General features: G+C 41.1%; 1 protein-coding gene across 2 annotated transcripts in view; it reads right to left on the bottom strand.

Annotated features, from left to right (window-relative positions):
- Positions 1–19811, bottom strand: part of GRIA3 (glutamate ionotropic receptor AMPA type subunit 3) — a gene marked incomplete at both ends in the record, with an annotated part of 261431 nt that overhangs the window by 181728 nt on the left and 59892 nt on the right. For both annotated transcript variants that reach the window (XM_084259151.1, XM_084259150.1), the window contains one exon: positions 5253–5492. In XM_084259151.1, coding sequence (XP_084115277.1) covers positions 5253–5492 — 240 coding nt within the window. The remainder of the gene's footprint in view (positions 1–5252; positions 5493–19811) is intronic.

Below are 19811 nucleotides of genomic sequence, written 5' to 3'. Positions count from 1 at the left end.
GACAGAATACAGAAGGGGCAGATCTCACACTCGGTCAACTTCATCATTTTGCCAAGAACTGAATGTTGGAATGCTTATGTATACAGCACCAGGAGCAGATTTTTAAGCTGTGTATGAATGAACCAAGGTGATATTTTAATAACGAAGCAAAGTGATGAGCTGCACACAAAATCAAATTGTTCTCTGCAGACAGAAATCAAAGTGTAGCCAATGAAGCCGTGAAATTCACTGTGTTTCATGATCTCAGAACTAATATATGACCCTGATTTGCTATAGCTTTTTTTTTTTAAGATTTATTTATTTATGCAAGAACTGGGGTACAGGCCAGAGGCACGGGAGGGTGAGAGAATTCATCAGAGAATGAGTGGGGAGCAGAACAGGCAGACTGACTGAAATATACTGCTGAAGGGAGCAGCGGGTGCTACAGGAGAGGTCTGCCTCGCCATGTGGGAATCTCCCTGGCCGGCTGGGAATCGAACCTGCACTGCAGAGGCCGTGGACAGCTTCACAGCGCTGCGCTCAACCTGATGCGCGTTTAACCCATTTCTCAGCTCCTCACACATCCCTGCTCTTAAACAGTGGAGTCACATCATTTGTATATTTAGCTTATTTGAATGTAATTATAGGTGCTCCCTTCTGTCTCTGTTTTCCCTTTTGCTCTTATGTAATTTAAAATATTTTAAAATTATATTTCACAGTTGTAATTTCTCTCAATTTTTATTACTAAGGCAATAGCTGATCATTGTACAAAATGGGAAAAACAGAATATTTGATTCAATATTTTTTAAAAAGTGGGTCACATGATTCGATCTATAAATTGAGTCCTTCCTCCTGCCTTCCCTCCTTCCCTCCCTCAATTCCTCCTTCCTTCTCCTTCATCCCCTCTCTCCCTTCCCGCCTTTCCTTTTTCTTCTCTTCTCTTCTTTCTTCCTGCTCTTCCTTTTCCACCCTCCCTTCCTTCCTGCGCTTCCTTATTTTTCTCTCTTTTTCAGAACAACATTGAAAAAAGATGAGGCTTATTCTTGATGAATTAATAATGAAGTTGGGAATGCACTAAGTAGATACCTAGGTCTGCGCTAATTACTAAGGGAGGCCCAAGCTCTAAGTCAAGGAGCTAACCAATTATTTATTACTATGCTGCAGAGAAGGGCTTGGGGAAGTATATCGCAGACTCAGTGCAATAGCAAAGCAATGTTGTTAAGTGCCAAATGAATGACATGGACAAAAGGGTTCTGTGGGCATTCAGCAGAGGACAAAAATTCTGTTCCTCAAAACTGGCTCTCCTCCTGCCCACTATCTAAAAGCACCACCATCTCACGCAGTCTTTGAAACCAAAAGCTAGTAGTCAACCATGAATCCTTTCTTTCTTTTGTATTCCACAGTCAATCAATTATCTCCCACTTCTGCTGATTCTTTGCTCAAAATGAATTTCAACTCCACCCACTTTTTTCCATCTCTTGCCAAGGCTAAGCTGCCATCATTTCTCACCTAGAGGTATATAATTGTCTTTTGGTTTCATATCTCTCATTCTTGTACCACCCTCCATTCTCTATGAAAACTAAGATCATGTAACTCCCCTACTCAGAATCTTCCAGTGAATTCCCAGTGCAGCCAGAATAAAATCCACATTCTTTACCATGGCTCCTGGCCATACTCCATGGCTATGATTTGGCTTCTGTCTACCCAACAGTCTCCTCTCAGGCACTAGAAACCTCCTCCTACCCGTTAGCCATATTTAACTTCTTACAGCTCCCCAATCGTGCCAAACTCTTCCCAGCCCCAGGACCTTTCCACTTGCTATCTCACTGCTTGAAAATCCTTTCATCTGTTCATCACATAGATGACTCCTAATCCTTTAGTTCCCTGCTTAAATGCCTGTTCTCCATGAGGCCGACAACTGAGAATACTTTTAGAATGAGGTCTGATTCATTAGTACCTGTCTCTTTGTTCTCTTCATAGCCTCTTATCAAAATGTGTAATTGTTTTACTTGTAAGCTTGATTTTTTTCTCTATTGTTCTCATGAGGAAAATAGGGAAGAGTAGGAACCACGTCTATTTTGCTCATCACTGTAACCCCAGCACTTATTGGATGGATGAATGAATGAGTAAAGTGAGTTCTGAAAAATGTTGATGACTGAGGCATAATTATGTTGAGTCTTGAAGAATAGACTATTTTTTCCCCAATGGGAGCAATGAAAACCATTGAAAAATTTAGACCAAGGTCATTGTGCAATTTTTTCTTTAAGAAAAAATTTTTCTTTATTTATGTATACATACAAGAGCTGGGATACGTAGTCCGGGGGGCGGGCATGAGAGGATTTACCAGAGACAGAGTGGGGAGCAGAACTGGCAGATCTACTGAAATACACTGCTGAGGGGAGCAGCGGGCAAGACAGAAGAGGTCTGCTGCGCCATGTGGGTCAGCTCCCTGGCTAGGATCAAACTCATGCAGCAATGGCTGGTGATAGCTTGAAAGTGCTGAAACTTAACCCCTGGTGCCACAGGGAGGCCCCCATGGTGCAATGTTGTAAGAAGACTTTATGAGGGGGAAATTAGTATAAAAAAGTATTTCTTAAGTAGAGCAGATTAGTCCCACTAGCTAAATGACTATAGAGGGAAAAATATGAACACATATGATTCAGAAAGATTTCTTTTGACTCCAAGACTGTATAAGTGTCCTAACTATTTATTGAGATGATTTGAAGATGCAAGGGTGAGAAATAGACATAGATGAACTTTTGTTTCCTTTTCTCTAGTAGAGAATTATATGGTCCAAGAATGGTCATGGGAGACGAGGACAGAATACATTAACTGCATCTCCTGCTTTTCATTAAATGAGAGGTTACAGTATTAGTAGAACTGGTATTTAGTTTTTAAAAAGTTTTAGAAGATAAACTGTCTTGACGTACAGACTTCAGTTCTGAATATTAGATTGCTATGCACTAGATGATACCGTATAAAGAACTTGAAGATAAGCTAACTCATCCTCAGTGTTTGAAAGAAATGAAATGCATTAAAAGTTAGTAAATTGGGCCTCCCTGGTGGCACAGCAGTTGAGTGCTGGGTTGCGAAGCTGCCCGCAGCCTCTGCAGCGCCGGTTCGATCCCCAGCTACTCCCCGACCACCGCAGGAGGGTCCCGCATGGCGCGCAGACCTCTCCTGCTGCCCGCTGCTCCCCTCAGCAGTGTACTTCGGTCCTTCTGCCTGCTCTGCTCCCCGCTCTGGCTCTGGTGAATTCTCTCACACTCACGTGCTTCTGACTGTACCCAGTGCTTGTATAAATAAATAAAAATAAATCTTTAAAAAAAGTTAGCAAATTATGAATTATAATGTTCAAACTATTCTTGTACGCGCATCAGGCATGGCTCAGTATGAGGACACAGCATTCCTGCCTGATTCTGCCCTTTGTTTATGCTTTTTGCCAGTCCCAAAGCCCCATCTCCAGCTTCTCTTGAAATTCACAACTTCAAGGCCTACCTCCTCTAAGCCAGCTTTCTCTAAAAATTCAGTTTTCTTGGAGTGCTACCTTTTCACAATTCTTGCAGCCATCAGAGTCTGTACTGTGACACTCAGTTTGATAGTGCTCATGTTGTTCATGAATTGTTTTATGAATATCCTTTTCTGAACATCCCTATTGGAACTGTATAAGCACCTATTACAAGAATGGAATACACTATGGGGGGTTGGTAATAGCTTGTAGAATTGATTGATTAACTTATATGTTAGGGTTAGTAAAAAGATACAAATTGTCCTGTATCTGGTATAATATCACAAAAATAAATCATAGAATATCACATTAGGGAAGAAAGCATCTTAAGTGAGGAGACCAAAGCCAAGAGCATTTCAGTGAGATGAGGGCTAGGGTTAGAGGGCTAGTGACAGAGCTTAACTAAAACTCTTCTGCTTCAGGCTCATGAAATTTGACATATTTTGCAGCTAAGTAGCATGGGCCAATGTAAGTCCTAGTATTTCCTGACAGGGTTTGATGATGTACCGAAATGAGAGTGAACTGAAAAGTACTCTGGGTTCTCAAGAACAAAATGTTCCTTCAAGTTACCCTGAAGAATCTCCTCTCCAGGTCAAACGACCTGCCACTAGGAAGACCGGTCCTCCACCTACTCCTTCCGTCTCTGAGTCAGTCAGAGAGGGCCATCCCCACCTCTGAGCAGAGTTACAGGCAAACAAATAATAAAGAAACGCTGTCAATCAACAACGATGAACCAGAGACACACTATGGGGGTGGGGCGGGGAAAGGAGGGATTGGGGTCAAATTAAGGGGGGTGAAATTGTATGGGGAATATAAAAATTAAAAAATTTAAAAAAAACAAAATGCTGCCTTTGGAATCTTATGGTATAGGGTCCCTTGATTTTACTGAGGAAGCCCTCAAAGATAACTGGTTTTTAGAGGAGTCTGCTTATCTGAATTATGATGTATTGCTCTAGCCAGTAACAAATACACCTACTTGCATACCATTTAAGATTAGACCCTTTATTTTGGAAACTGTTTCAATAAAATGTGTTCTTAATATATTAGCTTACTTTTAGAAAACCAGCCATCTCCAAAACCATTCTAGCTTGTCTAAACTCATTGTTTCCATTAGATAACTGTTGAGGATCTATAAGTCAAAGATCCAATGTGACCTGGTAGACTAAGCCCTGGAAGCAGGAGATACTGACGTAAGTTTCTGCTCTGTGGTTAAAATGCCATGTGAAAAAGCATAATTCCTCTTTGGGCCTCAGTTTTCTCATCTGTGAAGCAGCAATAACTATAATCTCTTAAAGGACTAAATTTCCAAAACTTCCAGATTAGGCCTCTATTTTAGACTGATCTTCTTTTGCTTTGTGCATCTTAGACAACATAAATTTTTTTTGGGGGGGGGTGGAGGAGAAGGAATACTTTTTCAATAGCAGTGACTCAACTAGGAGGTTATCCCAAACCCCTTTTCAGGGCCAGGGGTGTCATATATGACATATCAAGTTTGAAATATTAGGTTCTAAAATTACCATTGCTTTAATATTTTGGCTTATTCATCAACACCAGTGGTTTGGTGGAGAGTGAGTGGATCATATGCACATTTGGAAGAGCAAAAATATAACCCCCACAACTGAAGTAAAAATATAACCAGAAAATAAATAAAATAAAAGGAGTATTAGGTTTTATTTATTGGAAGAGAAAGGAAGAAGCATGATTTGAGGAACATTAAACACCACTGTTACATGAGTATTCAAAGAGAACAGATGCATCTTCTTACCTCTTTCTGTGTCGTAGAGGTACACAAACTTCTCCCACTTGTAGTGACCCAGAAGACTCAGAATAGCCCCCTTCAAGGCTGGGCGCATCTGGATGACAAATTGCACGTCTGCGTCAGTGGGGAAGCTGGGCGTGACAAAGGACGTGTGCAGGGCCCCGCAGAAGGAGGTTAGAGTGTTCATTGACATCTGGTCATAGAATCCAAAGATGGCATACACCCCTCTCGAGAACTGGGAGCAGACTGTAATGAGAAGAAGGAAGAAATTTCAATAGCCCCATGGTCCCTTGCTGCAGCTTGTAGGGGTTGGAAATACAACATATAGTTAGGTTTGGGCTCTAAATGACATGCCTTAAAAGAAAATTGAAGATCTCTGAAATCTCTAGAATCCCTTGAAATCTCAGTTGCTCAGAAAAACAGTAAAGAAGGAAAGAATTTATTTGACACAGTTGCAGATCCTATATGTTTGCCATGAGCAGGAAACTAAGAAAATGAGAAAGAAAGAGGTGAAAGTTGTCCCACCTCTGTGCTCTTAATTTTCAACACCAGAGCTGCCCGGGAGCATCTTAGTACACTTACCCAAACCCCATCCGGGTACAACTGTCTTGTGTTCCACCCCTTAAAATGCTTTTTCTACTAGGTGACTATAATGTCTAATGATTTAGTCCATAAACTGCTGATTTACCTGCTAGGAAATGTGTTACTCCTCTTAGGTTTTATAATGCTTTAACCTTCATTATGTTATGATTAACACCCTTTAATGTAGACAACTAATGAAGAGGATTTCAGATTCTGGGCAGACTCTTGGGAAGACTGCTCCAGTGAGTCACATGGATTAAGCCGGCCTATATTGCTCATGTGTAATTGGCAAAGTTCTATCTTGAACCTTTTGCATTTATCTTCCAGACCTATCAGTCTACATATAGAATGCTCATGTCCCTCTCATGATCATTGTTAGCTTTCCTTCATTTTCAAGTGGGCCACACCACCTCCTTCCATCTTTTGGCCCAGATGAGCTAAAAAATGTAACCAATTTCAATATTAAGTAGAACATAATTAGCAAAGCACATCAGCTCAACAACACTGTGTGTGTGGTGCTTTCCCAAACCAAGTGGAAATAATCTTTAGATTATCTGCACTACTTCTCCCACCTATTCATGTGAAGCAGTAGAACAGGCAACTGATAATGTGGTGTGATTTAAAGGGTCCTGCATGGTCTCCTTTATCTTCTAAGAAGCTACTGTTAGCCTTATTTCTTCATGATTAGGGTGTTGAAAAAGAGTCTGTGGTTTGGGTGGGGGATTATTAGAATCTTTTTTAGTCCTTAGCAGGTTAAGATGAATTCATTAATACATCTGATTTGATGGCAAGACAAATAGGAATGCAGACAAGTAAGTTTTGATGGAGATGTGTGGGTTAGAGAAGAGAAGGCGTGGGGTCTGGTGCCCTCCCTGAGAGGTGGAACAGTAAAGACACTGGCACCAAGAAGAAGGAAGGCATTGGAAATAGGAAGAGGAAGCAAGTGGAAAACCAATGTAATCATTTCTTAACCCTATTGTGTCAGAGTTCACAGTATCAATGGCATCTTGCTTTCTATACATTCAATTTAAACCTACTCATTGGATATTGGGTCCAAGGTAACGTTTCAAAGGTAATTATCAGTCTTTCAAGCATCTCCAACAGGGAAGACAAGAGCCTCCAAACTTGAGGGATTCTAAGTGACCCCCCCCACTCCGCCCCGAATACACCCAGAAAGGTCTGTATTACAAAGAGAATGTCAACTAGAAAATGAATCTGGAGCACTTCATGACAGGGCCAAAGGGAGTATTCAGAAACAAAAAGGAAGTGGCTAGATGCCACTTTCCCTTGGTCATCAGCAAGGGAGACTGAGGGGATACCATTCCCAAATTAATCCTGTAAATGCCCAGTTTTGTAGTACCAGGCCAATCTTGGCATATGGACATGTTCTATATAAAATTGACAAATTAATGAGAACAGCCATTGAGTGCTTAGTATCGCCAGGTACTGTGCTAAGTCCTGTACAAATATTATCTTGTTTACTATTCTCTACAACCTCATGAGGTATTGCTATTATCTCTCTTTAACAGATAATAATTCAGACACAAACATGTTTATCTCCTGAGTGGAGGAACCAGGATTTGAACCCGAGTCTATCTTGTTCCAAAACCCAGACTCTCTGGGATCCAAACCCAACAATAAATTTAAAAAATAATTATTGTCCCAGGTGAGATAGGATTTACAGATTTAACAAATAAAAATATAAGTTGTTCAATTAAATTTGAAATTTCAGATTATTTTTATTTTTATTTTTTTATTTTTAGTATGTAAATATAATAAGTACCCATAAAACTATCACACAACCCAAGAACTAGAACATTCCAGATAACTTATTTTCCCCATGTCTTATGAAGGAGAAGGACAACAGTTTCCAAGATAGGCAGACCTGGGTTCTAGTCATGGCTCTGCCAAACTTAAGCTGTGTGGCTTTGTGCAAGTTACTTAATGTCTCTAAACCTATAAATAGTGATTACATAGGCAGATTCTGACGTCAGACCGTATAGGTTGAAATCCTGAATTCATCACTTCTTAGGCAAATTATTTAATATTTCCATGTCTCTGATCCAGTTTCTTCATTTGTAAAATTGGGATAATAGCAGGGTCGTGAAAGTTAACATGAGTTCATTCATGGGAAGACTTATAGCAGTGTCTGGCACATAAGAGCTACTCAGCTAATGTCAGCAGTCAACAAATATTTATTGACCATCTCCAGTGCCTGCCATTGTTGTATGTATTGGGAGATATAGGAGAGAAGAGAGATCCTGTTCTCTTGTAATTTATGTACTAGTGAGAGGACAAGACAATAATAAATGAGATAAGTAAAATATAAATTATGTTTTAGTTATAAGTGATGCTTTATTACTGTCATAAGATGAGTAAATAGCACAGTGCTTAATAAATACCTTGGGAACTAAGCAGTTTTTTCTGTTTCTTTCCTCCAGCCAGATCTTCTCAGCATACTTTGCCCTCCTACCAGGTTACCCTCCCCATAGTAACCATTGTTCTTGACTTCACAATGAGTATCCAGGTAACAGTTTTTCTCCTCTGTCAACTTCCCAGTACCTTTCTTCAGTGCTCTTGTCTACTCTGATTCCTGGGTAGTAATGGATTAAGAGAGAAACCCAAGAACTTGGCTGGAGAATGTGCTGTGAAATATCTTCACTTTCTGCTTCCTCAGAGTGCCTGACTCCATCTCTACTAGCAAAACACGGAATTCTCATTGAATATGTTGTTTCTGACTACATCCTGGAATCCTGGGGACTCCAGTGTAGCTCCCGACTGTGTTCCCTTCAATGGTGAGTGACAAGCAAAGCTAGAGCCAGCTGCCATGCTTTTATTTATAGTCCTTAAGTCTGTAGGGTTGGGAGAGGTATTGTTAACGTACAGTGTGGTAGCTAATTACACCACCCGTATTCCAAAAGGCATCATTACAAAAATGTCCAAAAACCTGATTACCCCAAAGATCAGAATAACAATACTACATACCACTTTCCTAACCTTTTGAATCAGGAGGGAAAGAGAAAACTCAAGACTCTTGCTGACTTAATGATTCCATTTGAAGCAGGAAGAAGAAAAATATAGTTATGAAGGAACTGATAGACATATATTACAAAAGGTTCTCTAGGTAATAATACCATTCCAGGCGATCAAAGAAGCTTAGACCTAAGAGGGATCTTAAGGCATCATGTGGTCCAATGCTTTAGAAAACTATGGTGTTGGTCCATGCTGAAGATTTCAGTCTGTTGAAATATGCATGTGGGTATGTATTTGGGGTAGGGTTGACAACTATTCTTTCTCAGGAAGGGCAGTCCTTTATATCATATCTATTGTCTTCTATTGTCTAGTGTTACATGTAGAGTCTGTTCTCTTCTGAAATGATGATATTGATGATTGTGTGTGTGTGTGTGTGTGTGATTCCCTTATGTGGAATCAGTTTATCATTAATATCATTGCAAATTTGGGAGATTAAGATAGGGATATCTTTCGGGAGGCTATTATTTAGTCTCCCAAATCTGTGAATTAGATGAGGTGGCTAAGGAGCATTAAAGCTGAAAATGGAGTTAAGATTGCTGGTGAGCTGACCTCACAATAAAGAGATTATCCTGGAGTACCTGGGTAGCCCCATCTAATCATAGGGGTCGTTCAATGTGGAAAACAGGTTAAAAGAGGAGTCTGTTTTAGAGGATTTGACATGAGAAAGATTTGACCAGCCATTGCTAGCTTTGAAGGTGGCTATGAGCTATTGAATGTGAGTGTCCCCTAAAAGTTGAGAAAAGCAAGAAAATGGATTCTTTAAAGCTTTTAGATAGGAATAAAGCCCCATGGAGCTAAATATCTGCTAAAAGATCTCCCCATCCCCCTCCCAATCCCCGCCACTTCAAGAAGCCATTGTTCTAACTCATTCCTTACCATCATAACTAATTATGGGATAGGGATCTTGTGGCCTTCTGTATCTGCAGCTTAGTTTATGTTCCCATCACTCTACTAAAACAGCTCTCAAGTTTGATGATGACCTGTTCACTGCCAAATCCAACTCTATTTGAAGACATCATTCCACTTGACTGCTGAGCATCATTAGATATTGTTGGTTAAGTTCTCCCCTTGAAATGCTCCTGAGTCAAGAGTATTAGCCTCTGTTGGCTCCTCAACCATTCTTCCTGCTCTTTTTCACTTTCCTTTTGGCCCACCCCCTTGTTAAAAATTGTTCAAAGAGTTTATCCTTAGCCCTCTTTCTTCTTACTCAAAATGTTTTTTTTTAATTTAACAAATATTTATGGAACTTCTATTGGGTTATCAGAAAAGTTATGATGCATAATATGTCATGACTTTTCCGATAACCCAGTAGTATGTGCCAAGCAGGGGACAATCTCATCTCACTACCTCCACATGCATGGCTTTTAAATACAGTCATGTGTTACTCAAGACAGGGGTATATTCTGAGAAATGTGTTGTTTTGTCATCTAATACTTGTGCAAACACAAATGTAGGTGGTATAAACTACTATACACAGACTTGACGGGGCAGCCTTTTGAGGCCTCTGTAGTGTATGCAGTCCACCCTTGGCTGACTGCAGATACTGCTGGCTTTCAAACACACTCCTGAGCTCCAAATCCACACTTCTAACTGCTCATAAAATAGTCTCACCTGGAGGCCTTCATGGCCTCACACATTCCACATATGATTTCTCTGCTGTCACCCCTGCACACATGGATCTGCTCCTCTTGTCCCTGTTTTTCCTAATGCATCCCACTTCTTCCAGTCACCCAAGCTAGGGTCTTAAGTGTCATCTTTGCCTTCTCTCGCTGCCTCATTTCCCTCTATCATTCTTTGGTGATGCTTCATCAGTTCTCTCTGTACAGCAAGTGAGGTGTCTATTTCCTATACATGTTTAGTTCAGATTCTCATTGCTTCTCAGACTGTGATAATAATCTCACAAATGATCACCTGTTTCCAGGCTTCCCCCCAGTCTATTGTCAACACCACTATCAGTTTAGTTTCCCTCCTTCCTTATTCTTTCCTCCCTCAACTTCTGATTGCAATTGTCTCATCAAAACATATCCATCCCAACTTAATTACCATTTCTGCAATAATCTGTCTTGGAGAACTCTTTATGATGGGGGTGTCCTGTGCACTGTAGGATGTCTACCAGCACCCCTGAATTCTATCCAGTAGATGCCAGTAGCACCACCACAACTGTTGTGATAACCCCAAGTGCCTCCAAATATCATCAAATATTCCTTGGAAGGTAATGGCACTCCTTGTTTCCTTCTTCCTCCCCACACCCCTTTTGATAACCACAAGGTCACTTTGACCTCCTGCCACAGACAACTAGGCCTTCACCTAATGGAAATACATACATATTTAGATGATCTCAAAGGAGTTATGTCAGTGGAATATTTGGAAGGGTGGATATTTTGGACTCTTCAGAGTCTACCAAGTAGGCAGATACAAAACACCTGGCCATTTGTGTTGAACCTGGGAATGCAGGAAAGGAAGAATTAGACAAGGTATATAGGTGTTAGGGCGAGTGGAGGGGAAGAAGCCAGCTCATACTTTCTTTGGGTTCATACAGATCATCTTCCCCAGCCCCCTAAACACCCTTCGGTCTTGGGTTCTAGTAACCCCAGTGGGAGTTTATAAGTACCAGAATCAGAACAAGGTGTCAGCCTCATTCTCCTGATTCCATGGTTTAATTACCATCTTTGGGTTAATTCTCTTGAACATTTTGCTCTGCTTTCAGGAGTACACTGCCTTCCAACAGTCTAACTAGTTATTTTTACAATTAGATGGCATGTATCTAAACCTGGCAAAGAAAATAGTCATTATCAACATTTGATCCTACTTGAACATAACGATGTGCAAATGCAAATGCAGGCATTAATGTATGCACACATGTATTTTGGTAAATTCATTTCACAATGTAAGTGAAACTACCCTTCTTCCACTGCAGTGTCAGAAATGGCAGGAGAAGCTCTGAGAGGGCTTGGGGTACTTTTTAGGCCCTTTATGTCAAGACAATATAGTTAAGCATTGGCGCTCAGAAGTTTTACATTTTTTTATTCATTTATTAATGTATTCATTAGTCAAATAACTTTTGAACTCCTACTGGGTGACAAACATTGTCTAAGTGCTGGGATACAGCCATGAGCAAAACACATAGGACCTTTGTTCCCACGGTGCTCACAGTGTAGTATTAGCAGCAAATATGAATAAAACAATCATACCAATGTGCGATTACCATGGTGTAACTATTGAGAAGGGAAGGCATTCATGTGTTATGAAACTATGTGACAAGGTGACTTTAATGTAGATTAGGTTTGGGTGCAGTTATCGGAGGATGTGACATTTCAGTCGATACCTGAGAATAGAAGAGCAAGTCCATGCAGAGACTAGCACTTGTTGAGGCCCCAAGGGAGGACAGCATTTGATGCCTGTGAAGCACTGAAGACCAGCCTGGCTGGAGTGTGGCCAGTGAGGGGGCGTGTGCAAGATGGGTCTGGTCGGCACAGGGATCCAACTATGGAGGGCCTTGTAGGATGGTGGTAAGGAATTTAGACTTTATTTTAAGAACCCTGGGAGGAAATCTTGGAAGGATTTTTATCATGGGTATTCCATATGCTGATTTATGTTTTTAAAAGATTTATCTGGCTGCTATATGGACAGTAGACTTAAGGGGACATCAGTGAAAGCAAGGAGAACATTTAAATGCTGTTTTAGGTGAGAACTGATAGTAGTTTGGATTTGAGTTGTGGTCATGGGAGTGAAGAAATTTCTAGTCCATTTGTGAGGTCAAATTACTGGTTTAGAATAGTCTGAGGTTACTTAAATTCACCAAACCTCTTTTTCATATGAATGGATTATAACAGTCACCCCATACCATTGTGCAGATTAAATAAATGCGTGCAAAGTGCTTACAACTCTCATATGAGTTTGCGCTTCATTGATAAATGGTCACTGCTATTAATATTATTTAAAAAATATTTGTTGGAGCTTTTGTGTAGTTCAGGCCCTAATTTGCTGTGTGGTCTAGGCCAGTTACCTCACTGGGCATCAGGTCTGTCATTTATAAGCCAGTAGAGCTAACACCTGCCCTGGCCACCTCACAGGAATGTGCTGAGAATAAATGGAAATAAAAGCTGAAACTCTGTTTTGAAAAATTACACAAGCTACAGAGTGTCAGTGAGTAAGTAATATTGATTCTATATCCCAGTAAACATCATCCCTACAAAAAATAATGCAACGGAATCGTCATTCTTCCCAGTCTTAGTCTCCGCCATTCACCCACAGATCCCCATCAATCATCTAAAGTAGGCAGGGGCCTATCTCAACTTGCAACTCATTTTACATGGGATTTAACATAACTCTTAATGGAAAAACTAATTTACCTAGTGATCCAGTCACAGCCAATGAAACCATTTCTGAAGCTGGGCACCAAAGTGATGAACTCTTACGATGCCTTTGAATCAGCTCTACAATTTGTCATAGACAGATTAGAGCTTCAAGTTTGATATCATGTCATATAGCATTTGAAAGCCATTTAAAAAAAATTTGCAACCCATGCTGGGGTGAAGGGTAAGCAAAGGTCCTAAACAAAGATCACTCTTAAAAACTATTTAATGGTTGTCTGTTACCTTATTGTATGTATTTTTAAATTATACCATAATTTAAAACAAAACCATATAAACAATAAGATACTTAGGTCCATTGTCAGTCATTGAGACATTTACTTCCCATTGTTTGAATTCCTTAAAGTCATTTTTTAAAAATTGTTGTCTACACCTCCTCAGATGCATGTCACCACACTACACCCACCACCTGGGCACCCATAGCTCTCCACCATAGTCCATTGTGCCCCCTCCCCAGTTTGTCTTCCTTGTCTTCCTTGTCTTCCTCCCCCTCTGGTAGCCTCTGTTTTACAGTCACATTTCTAAGGTTGATTTGGTTTGGTTTTCTCTGTCCCTTTGTTTTTCATTTCTTACATCACACATATGTGTGAAATCATGTGGTATTTGTCCTTCTTCTGGCTTATTTCCACTTAGCATAATCCCCTCTAGTTCCAGCCATGTTGTGGTAAATAGCAAGACTCCATTTTTTTTTAAATGGTTGAGTGGAATTACATTGTGTGTATAAACTACATCTTCCTAATCCACTCATCTGTCCTTGGGCACTTTGTTTCCATAACTTGCCTAGTCTAATTAGTGCTACAGTGACCATCCCTTTGAATAAGTGTTTTTGCAATCTTCAAGTAGATACTTGGATGTGGAATTGCTGGATCATAGCCATTTTTTTTTTTTTTTGTGGGACCCTCGCCGGCGGCCGGGGAACGAACCGGTGCTGCAGAGGCTGCCGGCAGCCTTGCAGCCCAGTGCTCAACTGCTGCGCCACCAGGGGAGGCCCAATCATAGCCATTTTTAATGTTGAGTCTGATGCCCAAATGACCCCCTTCAGCCTCCTAAACAATGAGAAGATCCCCCCTTCAGTTTGATCCCCTCTTGAGCACTCTGATAATGGCAAACTCACTGCATCCCAAAGCAATACATTCTACTTTTCAATGGCTCTGGTTATTAGAAATTTCCTTGTCATATCAAGCACGAATCTGCCTCTAACTTTTACCACTTATGGCTTCTTTTTTTAGTCTGAAGTTCACAGACAACAACATTTCTACTCTGTCTTCTAATGACAGGCCTTCAAACATCTGAAGCTGTACATCCCTTTTGTCTGTCTGTGTAGACCCTATGGAGATTGCCTCTCCATTTGAAGCACCGCAGTGTGGGGGCTTTTTGCCATATGAAGGTAGGGCTGAATGTTAGTAGGGAAGACGCAAAGGAGGGAAGTTAAAAGTTGGTGATAGCAAGCCCTGTCAACACTGATATTTTTCAAGGGTAGATTCTGAGTGCCACTGAGTCTTAATCAGATATAAACATTCAAGGAGTTTCTAACTTATGTGTGTTAATTAAGCAGATATTTTTCATTGGCCATTTACTGAACAGTACCAAGCACTGTGCCAGATGCTGGAGATGTGGAGTTACACCGTCAAGTTCCATTTCATATGAGTCCCTTCTAGGACATTCATAGCTGGCCCAGTGACAACAGGACCTCATCTTCCTTCCCACTTTCTCACCCACTTTCTTTCTTTTTTTTTTTTTAAAGATTTATTTATTCATATGTATAAGAACTGGGGTACAGGCCAGATGTGCTGGAGGGTGAGAAGGTTCACCAGAGACAGAGCAGTTAACGGAACAGGCAGACTGATGGAAATACACTGCTGAGGGGAGCAGTGGGCGAGACAGGAGAGGTCTGCTGCGCCATATGGGACTCTCCCTGGCCAGCCAGGAATCAAGCCCGCACAGCAGAGGCTGTGGACAGCTTCAAAGTGTGGCGCTCAACCCCCTGCGCCACCAGGGAAGCCCTGGAACCCACTTTCACCACTCTTCTCCCAGTCCCTATTTTTTCAACCATAGTTCTAACTTCTTCAGGTCAGAGTCTATGATTAATAAAGGAGAAAAGGAAGGATGAAGGCTATTCCTCCCTCCCTTTCCTATAGAGGTGTTTTGCAGATAGAGGGGATAACCCACCCAGTCGGGTATGAAATCGGTGTAGTGAGTCATGACCTGGGATTTACAAAAGTGGATGAAATAGGATAGAAAAATACCACAGTGTACCCAGGTAGTAAGGGTAAAAATTGTTCCATGAAACTTTTGTTGTGGTTATCACATGTATGTTTCTGTGTTGTGGTTCATGAAATAAAATTTGTTTCTTCAGCACCTGATACTACTGTAGCTCCAGGCACTTCCCCGAGCCTAGCACCAGTATGGTCTGCAACATTCATTTATTGCTGCCTGTAGAAATTCACTGTTTCTTGCCTCCTGCGAAGTCCTACCTGACCCCGCCTCCTGTTCTCCCAGTCTGTCTCTACTCCCTAGACTTTGAACCTTCATCTGAACTCACCTCCCCCCATCCAGCTGGAGTGCCATTGTATTGCCATCTGGGATGGGAGCTGAAGGAATCTCTGTCCCCACTATCTCAGAAGGGAGTGATTAAGAAACGTGCCACTGAACCTTCAATTCGGGGCATGAAGACATCACTGCACAGAAACACTAGCATGTTGTGGGGTCGGGCTAGGGTCACACAGCACTGACTCCCAGCCTGGGGCCTATGTGCCCTCATGGGCAGCTCTGGAGCCCTGGCCACCTGTGAGCTGGCCACACACACACATCTTCTTTTAGAACTCAGGAGCTGAGAAGAGAAACTGCTGGAACAGAGCATCATTCAAATGGATTCCTACTTTAACTTCTTGCAGCAACACAGAACATCTGAGTCCTCTTTCATGGGCCCCACAGATGCTCCCTCAGTGACTTGAAAGTCAGACTGTCTCCCAAAGTGCCGAACTTGCTCCATGGGGAAGAATCTGCCCCAAAATAGCTAGAAATAGCTAGAGTTAAGTAAACACATGTAACTTGTAGAGTGCAGTTTCCGCTGCAGACAGAATATGTATCCCCCTCTAGCGCTTTGCTGCTCAGTCATGTATTCAATTTGTAACTTTTATATGCTGCCAGTGAATACAGCTGCCCACATCAGAGTTGTCTGTTTTGTCCAAAAGAAAGAGTAATTAGGCCTCTATTTTCTCTTTGTGCAATGTCATGCAAAATTAATGACCTTATATTTTCAGATCATAGTGGCATTGCCATATAGAAGCTGCAAATTCAGTCATAAAAACACTCAAATAAGTCCTGAGAGGTTGGCCCATGACTTGTGAGTGAGGTCACTGAGCACACTCTGTCTTATTTTAGGTATTGACACTCTGTGACTGGGCCCTCAACTCCCTATTAGCTATCAGGTAGAGCCCAAACCCTTCAGCCTGGAATACACATGGACAAAACACAATGCACAGAGTTATACGTAGTAGGTGCTCAGTAAATAGTGCAGATTTGTCTTCTACCCCATGAGCTGCCAAGATCAGGGCTCATAATCCATCCAGAATTGTCTCCCATGATTCTCCAGGGGGAACTGGAGGCGCTGCTGCAGCCTCTCTCGTCTTTCTATGGCTGACATACTTCCTATTCATTCCTGCTGCTGACCATTTGTTCATGCTGTGCACATCCTGGAACGTATTTTCCAAATGTCTACCTTTCCAATTCTTGCCTACCTTTGAAAATCTAGCTGAAGCTCCCTCCTCCATAGAGCTTTCGGTGCCCATTTCATCCCCTAAGAGACCGATCTTTCTCCGAGTGCCAGCAACACCTGGAAGGAAGCCTCCTCTTTGGCACTTGATTGCAAAATGCTTCAATCATTCTGTGATTGACTTGCCTCATGTATGTGAATATGAACTATCAACGGCCAAGAAGCTTTTGGAGAGTCAGGCAGCACATAACATTTGTTCAGATAGTTTTGTCTCAGGTTCAGTGTAATATGGTTCATGCCATAAGCACTTAATGAGCCGATGACATAAATTGGTACTGAAAAGCAGAGTCTCCAGTTCAGTTTTCTAAGTCACTGCTGACTCAATCTGTGACCTTGATTTTACCTTTTTTCTGAGCTCTCACTCTTCTCCTGCATACTGGCAAGGACAATATTTATGTATCTTAAAGAGATGTTTTGTGGATTAGTGATAATGAATATAAAACATGTAAAAATATGAAGATCTGTAGGAACCCTATTATTATAGGAATAATAATAATTACAGCTGCACTTGGTTAAATGCTCCAGAAATCATAGAAGACGCCTTCTCTGGGGGGAAAAGCAGCCAACTGTACCAGCAATTAGTCAATTATGAGTATTTAATTTTATTTTATTGCTTGCAGTTTTTGTTTCTGAGCAACAATTGGAGCCCAGTTGCCTCTTTTGCTTTTAAATGGAATCTTTGATGAAGTTGGTTAGAGATTAATCTTTCTGGAACCTACACTCCCCAAAGCAATGTCACCGAGCAAGTGACTCTATGACTGTGTTCTGCCATGCCTCACCCTGAGGCTCCCACTTTGACCAATGTTCCTTCACATGTTGGTTTTCCTCTCTCCCTAAGAAGTCTCGACACCAGTGTTCTGTGGGTGGCATTGAGCCTAAGTGTTGGCCAGGCAGCAATGGATTTGAGGGTCCACCGAGCACATAGTCCTTTGAGAGCTACCTGAGAGAGATACAGAGGAAACAAAACTTCTATTTCCTTGGTTGTGAAATGGTCTTTTGGTCTATAAGAGGCTTGGAAAAGCTAGCAGAGGTCCTTAAAAAAACTGAGGAATCTTTCTATCTGCAGAACACATGCACTTAATTTATTCAGGGTAGCTTCGATATATTCCTGGCTGGAGGCAAAGAGATGACCTCTCGATAGTTCTGTCTTCATTAAGAACCTCCAACTAGAAGACCTTTTAAAAGAAGCATTCTTTGAGACTCATTCTGTGTCCCTATCTTTTTCCTTATTTATCTGACCACCTGAATCATTCCACACAATGAATTTCTATACAGTGTTCTGAGATTTCTATGTCAAAATTCCTTTGTGCACAATTAATAATTTCTCTGGGTAGAGCATGTGAATATATTTGATGCAAAATAATTGAATGATAACAAAACTTCCCTTCTCTTTCATCTATCCAGCTAATGCAGGAAAATATTATCAATGTGCTGTCACTCATTAAACAAATATTTATGTGTCTGGCCATCAAAATTAGGAATCAGGAAGAAGATTTTTTTAATTTACTGTGTTTCATGTTCAGCAGCTAGCAGGCACTGACTTTCTTTTCTGGAGGTTGGATGCTGTCTGTTTATATATTATGAGATTTTTGTTGTGCTTTTTCTCTGAAGATCTCAACATGGGGCAGCTTTGGAAGGATTACAGAGAATATGCTTTTAAAGGGCAGTTTGAGTAACCACAAAACATTCCTTTTCATGAGTGCTGCTTTTGCTTTCAAAGTTTTGTGAATTCCTCTTTGGTGGAGTCACCTACTTTCTAGCCCGGCCCTGCTCCATCCCTTCCTGGCCTCCTCTGGGTCACCCCAAAAACAAGCAGCCTTTGCTTTTGAGGAACTCTAAAACCAGCTGTTGACCCCCAGTTTTCAGCAATACAAGTGACTGCTCTGGTGTCTGCCACACAGTGAGGAGTTATTGTTTAGAACTACATGACTTTTCTACATTGTTTTTCTTTACTGTTCAGAATTTTAGATTTTTCCACTTTTGCTTTTTTCCTTTTTTTTTTTTTTTGGCCTTTATTGCTTCAGATTCTGATTATGTATTCAGTGCACACCACAGGGTGCCAATTTAATTTTATCGGCCCATTAAAAGGGCAAATAAACCTTTGTTTTTATAAGAAGATAAAGGACCAATTATCCTGGCCCTCAATGCATATTTGCTATTTGAGCTTACAATCCAGTTATGTGTCTTTAGAAGAGATTTCGCCATTTGCATTCTCTCGCCTTATTTCCTGGTATTTTTTTTTGGTTGCTATGACATAACACATTTGTTAGTGAATGTCTTAGCTCTTAATGAACAGAGTTATTATTTTATTAGCTGCCATTGTCTTATTTGTGCTCTAAGCTCTCGAGCTCTGAGAAGAATAGTCTACTCTCTTGAATTGAAGGGTCTTAGGCTCCTAATACGTTGCCACAAAGAATGAAATGACCAGAAACCTGTTGTAATTGGATTCTCACCCAATCAGTTTCAGGGAGTCGGATGGCACTGCTTGCTTCCTGCTTGGAATGTAATTTCCTCTAAGAAGATCACCCTGGCCCATCCCACAGATAGTTATTGCCTCTACATATCACTTTGCCACTCTAGCTATAATATTAGCATCCTTATTCCAGCGTCCTGTGAATTAGATTCCAGGAGAGACAGTACAAATCCTTTCAGGGTGGAGGCCGTGGGGAATAGCATGAGGACCAACGAGATCTATGTCCTGGGCCTAAATCTGTTGCTGTTTGTGGAAAAGATGAACTCGCAATGAGGGAAGTGGCTAGAAATCCCCTGCTGGCCAAGGCCTAAATTGTAGGTTAGCATGTA

This window comes from Talpa europaea (genome assembly GCF_964194135.1).
Source record: "Talpa europaea genome assembly, chromosome: X".
Taxonomy (NCBI): domain Eukaryota; kingdom Metazoa; phylum Chordata; class Mammalia; order Eulipotyphla; family Talpidae; genus Talpa; species Talpa europaea.
Note: the sequence above shows the minus strand (reverse complement) of the source record. Positions and strands in the feature narration are given on the sequence as shown.